This window comes from Sarcophilus harrisii, chromosome 1 (genome assembly GCF_902635505.1).
Source record: "Sarcophilus harrisii chromosome 1, mSarHar1.11, whole genome shotgun sequence".
In the NCBI taxonomy this organism is placed as follows: Eukaryota; Metazoa; Chordata; class Mammalia; order Dasyuromorphia; family Dasyuridae; genus Sarcophilus; species Sarcophilus harrisii.
The window spans coordinates 661,312,525-661,324,848 of record NC_045426.1 but is presented as its reverse complement, the minus strand read 5'-3'; the positions used below and the strand labels follow the sequence as shown (position 1 = coordinate 661,324,848).

The following is a 12,324-nucleotide window of genomic DNA, read 5'->3' as shown; positions in this document are numbered from 1 at the left end:
ATGTGTTTTTAAAAATAAAAAGTTTTATTAAAAAAATAGATCTAGCCTTGGCCTTATTTCAGCTCTGATGGTACAGGGTGAATTTGAATAGCAATTGCTTCTTTTTTTGGCTAGAAACCCTATAGGCCTTTCCTTCTCAGACTAATTTTTTTATTCTTTACCTCATTTTATACCTAGTCTTAATCACTGAATGGGCATTGCCTCAGTCAGAGTAAAATCTGTTGAAAACCTTATCCTAAAAAGGTCCGGGTCTCCCACTGCATGTAGGACCATCTCCAGTCGTCCTGATCTACATCTTTCCCCTAGACCCAAATGGCTCTGGGGGAGAAAATGAGGTCAGTGATCTTGCACAGCCTTCCCTCACTTCAATCCAATTTACTTGCAAGTCTTGACGTCACCTAGAAACAAGTAACAAAAAGGGGAAGATAAGGACATCTGCCAGCTGTTCAAAATAGGAGCAGTGGCTTCTTTCCCAGACTTGATTCTGCAGGTGTTCTGACCTTGGAGCTTCACAGAATAATATCTGGAAGTTCAAAATAGATCCGGGGGCAATGTCCTGTTCCTATGGCAAGAAGTCTGAAGAGTTGCTTTCCCATCACCATCTTTATCTTATCATGGGGGCTCAAGAGGCTTAAGCTAGAAATTCTCTCACCATATAAAAGTATTTAGCAGTTCATCTGCTTTTTACTTATTCTGCCCCAGGATAAAAGTCTCTCAGTGAGTCTATGGAAGAGAAATTCAGATAGCAGGTTGGAATAATTGTGGGCTGATGTTTCATTAGATACTAAGAGAACAATATGAGATGAAACGTGTGCATTGTGTTTTAGTGGAATCTTGTTAATGATTTTATTCATTCCTTTTAAAGTCTCAAATATAAATCTTTCGTGAATAAAGTGCCTGAAGATTAGATGTGGATAAAAATAATTTATGATTCTGTAATTATTTCTTTATGTAGCATATATTGTATCCAAGATGTCTATAGGAAAGTGGGCATAGGGCAGAACATTTCAATAAGAAATGATAGAATTGGGGCAGCTAGGTGGCACAATGAATAGAGCACCAGTCAGGAGGAACTGAGTTTAAATCTGGTCTCAGACACTTAACACTTCCTAGCTGTGTGACCCTGGGCAAGTCACTCAACCCCAATTGCCTTAGGAGGAGGAGGAGGAGGAGGAGGAGGAGGAGAAAGAAAGAAAGAAAGAAAGAAAGAGAAAAAGAAAGAAAGAGAAAAAGAAAGAAAGAGAAATAATACAATCCTCAGGCCAAATTGGAAGTGATCTCAAGGGATATAGATATGAATAGTTGATATATCATCCTTATATGTTAGTGTGAGTGTGTATGTGAAATATATATGTATATATATATATATATATGTATAGAGAGAGAGAGAGAGAGAGAAAGAGAGAGAGAGAGAGAGAGTGTGTGTATATGTCTAAAAATTCTTAATAGAGTTTAAGTTATTAAATCTTCAGTAGCTTATACTAATAATACTAATACCCAATACTAAAAAAATATATATACTAAGAAAACTAAATACTAATAATTCCCAAAGTGTTGAAATTTGAATAGCCTAAAACTATAAATAAGATTTTGGGAGCATGTATAGGCCTACCCATACCCAAATCTCTAAAATGATCCTCAATTCCTTAGGTTTTCAGAGACTAGATGGATGACTTGGCAGGTACATTCTACCACATATTCCTTTCTCATATGAGTTGAACTATGTAGCTGAGGTCCTTTCCAATTTTCAAATTCTGTGATCCTTGTCCTACAACCCTGCTTTAATTTAATAACCTAGTAAAGAAAGGGAGCTCACTATATATTTCCAGTCAGCCCATCCAACTTGTGGTCAACTATGATTGTTAGGAAGTTTTTTTTCCTAATATTTAGCTAAAATCTTCTTCCTTCTAACCAATTCTTCCTCTGTCTTCAGAATCCCTTCCCCTTCTCTTTTGTATACCACATCTTGGCCCTAGGACAAATAAATAGTGTATAGTATACACTAAGCCTACCAAAGCAATTGTCCATTCTTGATTAGATACTTCAAGGTTAAAGTACAATTTTTAAAATAAAGTTGAATTTACAAGACACTTTTTCTTCTTTTTTGTAACGTCTTTAGCTGGGCTTCCTTATGTTTTGACCTTAAAGAAAGACCATTCCAGAATTCCTAGTACAAAGTAGGGATATATCACTGAATATTTTGCTCGTTTGGGGATATTGGTAATCTTGAACACAATGGACAAGCTCCTTTCTTTTTCTCACAATCTTAATTCAAATTGTACCGGAGCAAGAAATCCCCAGTACACCATTTCCAACAAGTTTCATCTAGATTCTGTTGGAATATAATCCTCCCTGACGATAACTACATCTTGGAATGAAAGCAGTCCATTTTATTTTTGTTATTATCATTATTATAATTTAAAATTGTCATTACTAGCAATTATTTTAATGATTATGCTTATTAATAAATATAATAAATAATTTCAATTTTATGGTACTTTAAGGTTTACAGAGTGCTCACCTATGAAATAATTACTTTATATATATAACTATATATTATAACATAATAATATTTAATTATTATTATCCTCATTTTACAGATAAGGAAACTGAGGCTCACAGTAGGTGACTTACTCATAGTGACATAGCTAATAAGTATCAGATAGAAGTCAGACCCAGGTCTCCTGATTCCTAGGCCCATTGATTTTTTTTTTTTGCTATGTCACAGTTCCCCATAAATATTAGGAAGCTTTTCTTCATGTTTAGCTAGAATCTGCTTGCTCTGAAACTTTCCCCTTCACTTTTTATTATTTCCCTCTGGGTCTAAACACAACAAATCTAATACCTTTTTTACAAGACTGATAACTTCAGATAACTTGAGTAAAACTGTCAGTCCTTTCTCCAAGCCTTCTCTGTTAAATATTCCAATTTCTTTGGCTGATCCGTTGATGGCAAACTTCTTGGTTATTCTGTCATTCTGGCTATGTTCACTAGGTGTGTGCAGCTCCTTCAGTGGTCTTCCTGACATGTGTAAAAGGGAGCACAGTTCTCCAGTTGCTGCAGACGCCATCCCTGTAATGACATAGGCTAAGATTATAAGAGTCTTGGTTGGCTGCCATGATATACTCTTGACTCATGTAGAGCTTGCAGTCCAGATCTCTTTATACCTAGGTTTAGCTCCTACTGCTTATTTTGTGCAGCCAAGTTTATTTAATTATTTATTTAAGTCTTTGTCACTTTTGGAATAACCAAAGAACCAAAGGATAAAGGGGGGGGAATGGCCCCAAAATGCTGCAACTAAGTTCTGAATGCTTGGGCAACTCACCTTGCTTCCCTGGGCCTTGGTTTTGCCATATAGAGAATAAAACATCAAATTAAAGTCTATTTAAGATTCCTTTCAGTTCTAATGTATTATGTTCTAAGGGCCCTCCCAGTTCTGATGTTCTCTGTTCTCTGTAATCAGGTCCTTTCCATCTTTTATGAGTTCTGATTCCAACTGAAGGAAGAGTTAAATGCACATTTTTACCCTCTTCATCTTAGTATAAATCTAGTTTCAGCCTGATTAAAGCTCTTGACAAAGAAGAAGAATTTTGGATTTTATTGACCATATGTAATAACAATATATGATCCTTAAGTGCAGCAAAAGTAGGACGCCAACCTCCAGATCAGTGTAGAATCTCACATTGTTGAGTGCTCAATGGCTGGAAGTATGTGTGTATTTTGGCAACTTGCCTAGAAGAATGAGTGCCCTCATGTGTGAAAATAATACATTAATGCTGGTTATGGGCTGAAATCCCAGGGGACAGAGCATCTGTAACCACAAATTGTTCAGCAAAAACAGTTTGGCTTCTGACCAAGTTTGAGGAGGATGGGACTTGGCCTTAACTTTAAGCTCTTATTTTCAGGTACCAGTTTCAGTTTATAAATACATAAGATGCAATTATTTTATTTTTAAAAAATGAAAGAACTTGAAAAATAAATCTAACTAGACATTTGACTACTGATTGATATCTGTACAGTTTTTATTTAATGATTTTTTACTAGGTTGAAATACACTCTGTATTTAGGGTTTTAAACTGTTGCTAGCATCAGGATTTGACATTTTAGGACCAGACTTGCTGGAATGTATGCATGTCATGCCTGTGAAGCAGGATCTGCTCATAGGAACTAAATTGCTTTGGTTTGAAAAATGTGGCAAAATCCTTTAGGTCTAATAAGTAAGGGATTCAAGTCCTAGAGTCAGTCAGTTAATAAACATTTATTATATCTTTAATGTTATTAAGTGCCTGCTATGTATTGGGCACTAGAAATGCAAGGAAAGACAAAAGATAATCTCCTCTCTAGAACTCATGATCTGAGGGGGAGACAATGTGTGAATAATCATGTATAAATACACTATATACAGAATCATTGAAGAGAATCAGCAGAGGAAAGGCACTAGGATTAGTAGACATCAGGAAGAAGTCCTGTATAAGGTAAGATTTTAGACAGGAAAGGCAGGAGGTAGAAATGATGGAAATAATTCCAGGCATGGGAAACAAACAGTCAAAATGCTCAGCTTTGTGAGAAGAGCAATCTCTGTGATGAGGAGCAAGGAGGCTGATGTTATTGCATTTCGCAGAGTATTGCAAAGTCAGAAAGAGACTAATTATGCAGGGGATTAAAAGCCAAAGGATTTTATATTTGATTCTGGAGATGTGCAATTGGATTATCTGGAGGCAATAAATTGGAGTTTCCTGAGCATGTTGGGGAGGAAGATTACAAGGCCAAACTTGCAATTTGGGAAGATCAGTTTGACATTTGACTGAAAGAGGGACAGGAGCTGGGAAACACGAGGCTGGAAAACTGGCCAGAAGGTTATTATTGCAATGGTCCAGGGATGAAATGATGAAGATCTGGACCAGGATCATGACATTGCCAGAGGGAGAGAAGGGATGTATGTGAGAGATGTTGTGAAGAAACATATAAATACACCGTTAGGTGTATTTGTTTGCAATCAGAGGCACAGAGAAAGGCAGTGAGCTTGGATAGTTTCTCTCTGATTAAAGCAGAGGCAGAGGCTAGGGCTTTAGGGTTACTTTCTATCTGATTACTTAGACTTTCTGTGCCTTTATAGTATTCACAAAGGATCCATCAAACACCTCAAGTTTGGTATTTGAGAAGGCATCATCATCCTATTGTGTGACAAAATGATAGAGTCAGCATACCAAGTAATAGGATTTTAGAAATAATCAGTCTTCCTGCCATGGACAAAAGCTAACAATTTCATGTTCCTGTGTGGAAACCAGTGTAGGGCAATAGCCTCCTGGATTGCTCTTGATTTCTAGAAAGCAGCTTCAAGGATGAAATCCAGGAAATGGATTCAGTCTTTTCCTTGCTCATTGAAGCATGGCAATGTCTACAACTGTTAATCCAGACAAAAATGTCTCTCCTCTCCTTCATCGATAACCAATTTGTAGTTTATCCTGCTTTCACATTTTTCCTCTTTTATCTTAAAGCTTCTATAGACAGGGATTTTACAGCTAGGGAATAAACTTCTTTAAAACTTTTGTTCTGAAGGGAATGGAAGCATAAGAAGCAGTATTTGCAGCTCTATGGTCTGCTAGTTACCATTTGTCTTGGATCTTGGATAATCTCCTAGAAGGCTCATCTCTATCAGTGGTGATGATAATAGCAGGCATACAGTAGCAACATCTGTTATTAAGGCAATAAATCTGGGATGGCTTCTGCTACAATTATATATTTCAGCAATAGTATCGGTCATAAAAATATTAGATAGACAGTCTACTTTAAATGTTCAGGAATGGGGCTGTCATAAGTAAGTTTCAGTGGTGGTCTCTGCCCTAAGTGTGTATTTTTCTAATAACATCTGTTGCATGTGATTATTTTAGAAAGGCTTTCATCATAAATGCATATTTCAGTGATGGCAATTGTGTCAGCTGTATTTGTTTTTGCAGTAACAGTGCCTAAGTGCGTATTCCCGTAATAATGCCTGCTTTAAATGTTTCTTTTCCAGTATCATCTGCTGTAAGAATATGTTTCAAGAATAGGATTGTCATCAGTGTAATTTCTAGTGGCAGCATCTGCTGTTAAGTATTAATTCCATAGTATCAGCCATTAAGTATATGGTTTTGCATATCTGTTCTGTATATGTTCTTGAAATGACATCTGCCATAAGTGTATGCTTGGATGTCAGGGTTCACGGTAAAATAGCTAAAAACCTTTCTCATTGGTTTCTTGGATCTCCAGTTGTCCTCTCCTCCTTTTGCAGTGACCCTTCTGGTGAGGAGTCTCTTCGAGTGGAAGTACCTGACTCTATCACAACCTGGGTAACGGAAGCTGTTGGCTTATCTGCAGTGCAAGGACTAGGTATTGCCAAACCAACCGAACTGAAAACATTTAAGCCATTCTTCATAGAATTCACCCTTCCGTACCATGTCATCAGAGGGGAACAAACCAAAATCCCTCTTAGTGTCTACAATTACTTGGCCATTTGTGTAGAGGTAAAAACTTTTCTATTATTCTGAGTTTTGAGAGGAAAACCTTATCATTTATATATAGTTGTGAAAGATTTTTGAATGGGAGATGATAGGATCTGTGAGATACAGGTATCATGAAATGATCCCTGAAATGATAGACAGGAGACCTGGGCTTTTCCTCCCTTTTCGTATGCACAGGTAAACAAGTCACTTTTCTCTGTCCTCAGTTTCTCCACCTGTAACAAGAAGAGCTCGAACTGGATGAGCTGTAAAGATATCTTCTAGCTGGGGGATTCTGTGATTCTTTAAATTAATAAACCAAATGGAACATTTTTAGCTACAGTGCCAGCTTAGACAAGATACTGAGGTAGGATGCCAGACTCCTAGAAACCAGGACACGAAAAAGTCTGTGCTAGCTAAAGTATCTGGGAAGTGATGTCAAGGAGAATGAAGATATCAGCAGCTGAGAGAGCAGTCCTTTGGGAAAGGAGTAAAGAAGTGCAGCCAGGTCCAGGTGTTTGAGGCAGTCAAAGATGCAGACTTCAGAAAGTTGCCGGGAGTCCCACAACATGACTGAACCTTTCTTTGGGACAGGGATGATTTGGCCCTAAATGTCTTTCACTTGTTGCTGATGGGTCTCCAGGGCCTGAAAGGAAGACAAGGTAATCTGGAGAGTAGGAGGCACATAGCTGTAGGCTTGCTGTGTTTATGATTAAGATGGGTGTAGAAGATCAGGGGCTACAATGTATTCTTACACAACATTTATCAGGGCTTTTCTAGGAGTGTGTGGTACAAAGAGAATTCTGTTCTGAAATTAGAAACCTAGATTATTTGGTCCTTAGGTGGAAGGGACTGTCACTAACCTAACTTGGTGCAAAGGCCCAGGATTAAGCAAACCTTTATAAGGATGGTTTTCTTTAATAGATCCTTAATGATATATAATGGGAAAACAGTGAGAGGGTACTAAGAAAAATGAATTCCTATTGACATAAAAAGAGAAATATTTTTCCTAGACATAGAAAAAACAGATCCACATGTCTTTTGCCCTAAAATGCAGCTTTCTCAGGAAGATAAAGAATGATAAAGAAAGAAAGGAATATCATCTAAATTTATAAGCAAATGAAAAGTCTGGTTTATGGAACACTCATAGTGTAGACTGGGAGTCAGTAAGCCATGGGATCACCTCCACTCTGGGTACTTTATTCTTATAATAAAGGATTGGATGAGATGATTTCTCAAGTCCCTTCTAGCTTTGCCGTTGTATGACTCAGTAAATTAATATGGTCCTGATTCACCAAATACCCCGAATTAGAGCTGGGAGGTGCCTCTTCTAACAGAAAAGAATGAATTCTTCAATTTATAAAAAGAAGATCTGCTTCATCCAGGGAGGAGCAGAATCTTGGAATTCATTACCCCCCAAAGGTGGTACTGACTAGAAATGTAAATAGGTTAAATATGTTTGGAAAAAAATCTCTGGATTACAAATATGTAACAAGTTATTAGTAATGCTGAGGGATGGATTCACCATGAGCCTATTCCCTTCCCCGGCACACTCTGTGTGGCCCCTCTCCTCCACAGAGCCCTGAGCAGAGAAGCGGAGGGGTGTGGTCATAGGAGCCTTGGATGGTGATTGAATGCAAGCGTGAGAGTCAAGACACTTGAAGCGGAATGCTGGCTCCATCTTGACCCATTCTAGGGGTGCTCGGTATCCTCGTGATTACAACAAGTCATTTATATAGCATTGACTTGATACTTTGCAAAGTGCTTTGATCCCCACAGTAATCCTGTGAGGTCAGTGCCATTATAACCCCAATTTACAGATGAGGAAACAAAGACAAAGAGAGGTTAAGAGACAGATAAATGGTTGAGTCACCTTAATAGAAGTAGTGGTGGCAGTAATGGTATTAATAGTAGTGATAGTTAATATTTATATAGCAGTTACTATGTGCCAGGAACTGTGCTAAGTGCTTTATAATTCCTTTTTCATCTGATCTTCATAGCAATCCTGGCAGATAGATGTTTTTATCCCCATTTTATAGATGAGGAAACTGAGGCAAAAAGAGATCAAGTCTTCCTGATTCCAAGTACAGTGTTCTGTCCATTATACCATGTAGTTGTCAGGTATAAAATAAGTAATTATATAATCATAGAATGTTAGCAATGAAGGAGAACTGAGGTCTCTTAGGTCCCTTCCGTCTTTAACAATGGTACATGAACCTAGCTCAAGCTAAGGAAGAAGCAGTCCCCCTCCACTAAGAAGCTTGCAGTGCAAAACAGATTGAATCGATGTAGACAAAAGTCTATCTGTTTCAAGTTGTGGAAAATATGGGATCGTGAAGCAAATTTGTTAGACGTGTTATTGGAAATTCATTCAAGGAAGACATTTGAGACTTGTTTCCTCATTACCAGTTAATCTTCCTTTGGACAATATTGTTTGCTCTTATTACAGTGTAAACTGAGTCCTTTTTCTAGCGATATCTTCATTTATCTCTTTATATTTTCTTGCAAGTATTCAATATTATGCATGTAGGTGCAGTGTTTCTAGTCCACAATATATTCCTGGGGTGGGTTGATTGTTTCAATGAGGGGTGCTGCTTTTGTTCTAGGCACTCTAGGCTCCAGAGGTAATATAATCAGAGAATGTTGTTTGCAGGTGTACGTGAAAATTTCCGTTCCCAAAGGCATAAAGTTTGTTGGACACCCTGGTAAACACCATCTGACGAGGAAAAAATGTGTAGCTCCGGGAGAAGCCAAACCCACTTCCATAGTCTTGTCTTTCAGTGAGCTTGGCCTCAGCAACATCACAGGTAATGTCCAAGAACTCTTACAAAGGGTTAGGGAACAATTTACATTTAGTTGGATGTGGTATGTCATTATTCCTGTCCTTAATAACAAGGGTGGTCCTCTCATGGGTGGGTTTTGAAGCTCTGGAGACTTGATCACTATATTTCTCTTCTTGCTTTCCCCCCTCAATTTTGCAGCAAAAGCATCTGCTTATGGTGAAACAAACTGTTGTCAAGGCAATTTTCAGATCCCCAAAGGCAGCAAACATCCAGAGGATAATTACTTTGACAAGAGAACTCCAGTTGGGACAGATTACATCAGAAGTAGTGTCATTATTGAGGTAAGGAGATATACATATATGTTTGGCCAAAGTCAGATTTTCATAATGAGGAACAAAAATCCAGATTGTTTGGTCAGTGGGATATGCAAGCCCTCAACAATTCCCCCAGGTTTCCTCTGTCGCCTGTGCCAATTGTGGAGTAAAAGCACATTTGGAACTTTTTGCATTTGAGTGGTTATCACAGAAAAAACAAACAAACAAAAACAAAACTGCATTTTGTCAAGGGGAACTGGGTATGAGATGAGAAGACATGCCCTAGAACAAAAATGTTCCTCCAGTTTGAAATAATTAACACGAAGTTTGAGTTATATTCACTCTGTCTTATAAAGGAAGGGGGTGCTTATGTCATTGGAGTATAGTACACGAGAAAATGATCAACTGTAGATGTCACTGTGAGAAACAATGAAGTGGCTCATAGAAAGGGTCATGAGGTTGGAAGATGTGAGTTTTAATTCAGGATTCTGTCTCTTGGCTAAGATTCTTACACAGAGCAGTCCTATGCAAAGCCTTCAGCCATAAGTGAATCACTTTCCCTTCTCTGAACTTCAGTTTGCTCTTCTGAAAAATGGGGTAGTAATGTATACCCCAACTTCACAAAACTTTTGTTAGTATATCAAGTATTCTCTGTAGCCTCACTCTGCCAGACTAAGAGCTGTCCAAATGTATTGTGGTTTTTTTTTTTATTATTATAACTTTTTATTGACAGAGCCCATGCCTGGGTAATTTTTTTTTTTTACAACATTATCCCTTGCACTCACTTCTGTTCTTTTCCCCTCCCTTCCCTCACACCCTCCCCCCAGATGGCAAGCAGTCCTATATAAGTTAAATATGTCACAGTATATCCTAGATACAATATATGTGTGAAGAACCAAACAGATCTCTTGTTGCACAGGAAGAATTTGTCCAAATGTATTGTTGCTGCAGGATGAATCCTCATTTCAATTGAGTTGAGCCCTAAAGGTCCTACTATGTTGGACTAGACTTATGAACTCTTAGACTTCCAGATTCCTGACTCACAGGCTTAGGTGACTTTTTTCAATGGTCATGGCCTCCAACTTCCATCACCTAAAATAAAAAAGAACAAATTCTAAGGCCCATATTCACAGGGCCACATGTTTGCTTTGGAGGGAAGCATCCAAATCTTCTCCCCCTTTGCCATTGTCTCTCAATGGACACTGTCAGTGAAAGGGTCAAATCAAGAACAGATCTGAGAGTTAAGACTAGACCAAAAGGGGCCCAGTTCTACCACTGCAGTCAATCAAAGAGGCTGCTGACCACCCACCATGTGTTTACCAGACTGGATCCAGTTGTAGGACTTTCCCAGAAGCAGACTGCCCAGCGTCTTCCACATGGGGAGTTACATTGGCCAGAGCCAATGAACTCTCTGCACACACTAGTCTCTTTGAACAAAAAGATCAAATAATCATTTTGAAGACCTAAAGTACAAATCTGACTACAAGTTATTCTTCTTCAGTATTCTCCAGTATTATAAACATCAAAGTAAAGCTTTATAAAATACTATTGTTTACTCAATAGTATCTTATTTTTCCAATTACATGTAAAGATCATTTTCAAAGTTCACTTTTGTAAAATTTTGAGTTCCAGGTTTTTTTCCCTCACTTCCCCCTACCTTCACATTAGCAAACAATCTGACATAAGTTTTATGTATACATTCATTTTTAACATACTTCTATAGGAGTCATGTTGGGAAAGAAAAATCAGAAAAAAAGGGGAACCACGAGAAAGAAAGAAACAAAACAAAAGAAAAAAAAGGTGAAGAGTATGCTTCAATCTGCATTCAGTCTTCATATTTCTTTCTCTGGATGACATTTTCATCCAGAGTTGATTAGAATTGTCTTGGATCATTATATGACTAAGTCTATCATAGCTGATCATCATACAATGTTGCTGTGACTATATACAATGTTTTCCTGGTTCTGTCCTCTCAGTGTTAATTCATGTAAATCTTTTGAGACATTTCCAGAATCAGCCTGCTGATCATTTCTTATAGAATAATATTCCATTGCATCCATATACCATAATTTATTCAAACCATTCCCCAATTGATGGGCATCCACTAATTTTGCAATTCTTTGCCCCCGCAAAAAGAACCTGCTGCAAACATTTTTGTGTATGTGATCTTTCCCCCTCTTTTATGATCTCAGTAGTGGCACTTCTGATTATGAATGGTTAGATAGCCCTTTGGGTATGATTCCAAATCACTCTTCAGAATGAATGGATCAGATCTCAACTCCACCAACAATGCATTAGTGTTCCAGTTTTCCCGCATCCCCTCCAATAATAAAATATTATTCTTAAATTACAATAATTTCAATTAAGCAATGTGGCTAATCAAAATCAAGAGGAAGAAATGAGGCCCTCTGGTCATGTATTTGTAAACATATAGGATTTTTTAAAAATCCCTTGAACTATATCTTGCCAATTAATTAGTCTCCCAGAGCATGTCAAAGCTTTTGTGTATCTTGATTTCTCTACTTGTAGATGTAACAGTTATTACTGTGGCCCCTACCACATAGGGTTCCCCAAGACCCTTAAGGGATTAAGGGGTATCTAGCATTGGCTATTGGCTTAAGTTTTCACCAGTTGTCTTCCCTTAGCTTTACTGGGATAGCCAGCACCTGAGTTGTATTTAGCCATTTAACAGATTTGAATTTTACAAAGAATCCTTTGCTTTAAAGTGTAGCAAGAACAAACATACAA

General features: G+C 37.8%; 1 protein-coding gene across 1 annotated transcript in view; it reads left to right on the top strand.

Moving 5' to 3' along the window:
• CPAMD8 (C3 and PZP like alpha-2-macroglobulin domain containing 8) overlaps positions 1 to 12,324 on the top strand; it is a 155,073-nt gene that overhangs the window by 61,124 nt on the left and 81,625 nt on the right. The window contains exons 20-22 of the mRNA XM_031947976.1: positions 6,272 to 6,503; positions 9,133 to 9,286; positions 9,461 to 9,603. Coding sequence (XP_031803836.1) covers positions 6,272 to 6,503; positions 9,133 to 9,286; positions 9,461 to 9,603 — 529 coding nt within the window. The remainder of the gene's footprint in view (positions 1 to 6,271; positions 6,504 to 9,132; positions 9,287 to 9,460; positions 9,604 to 12,324) is intronic.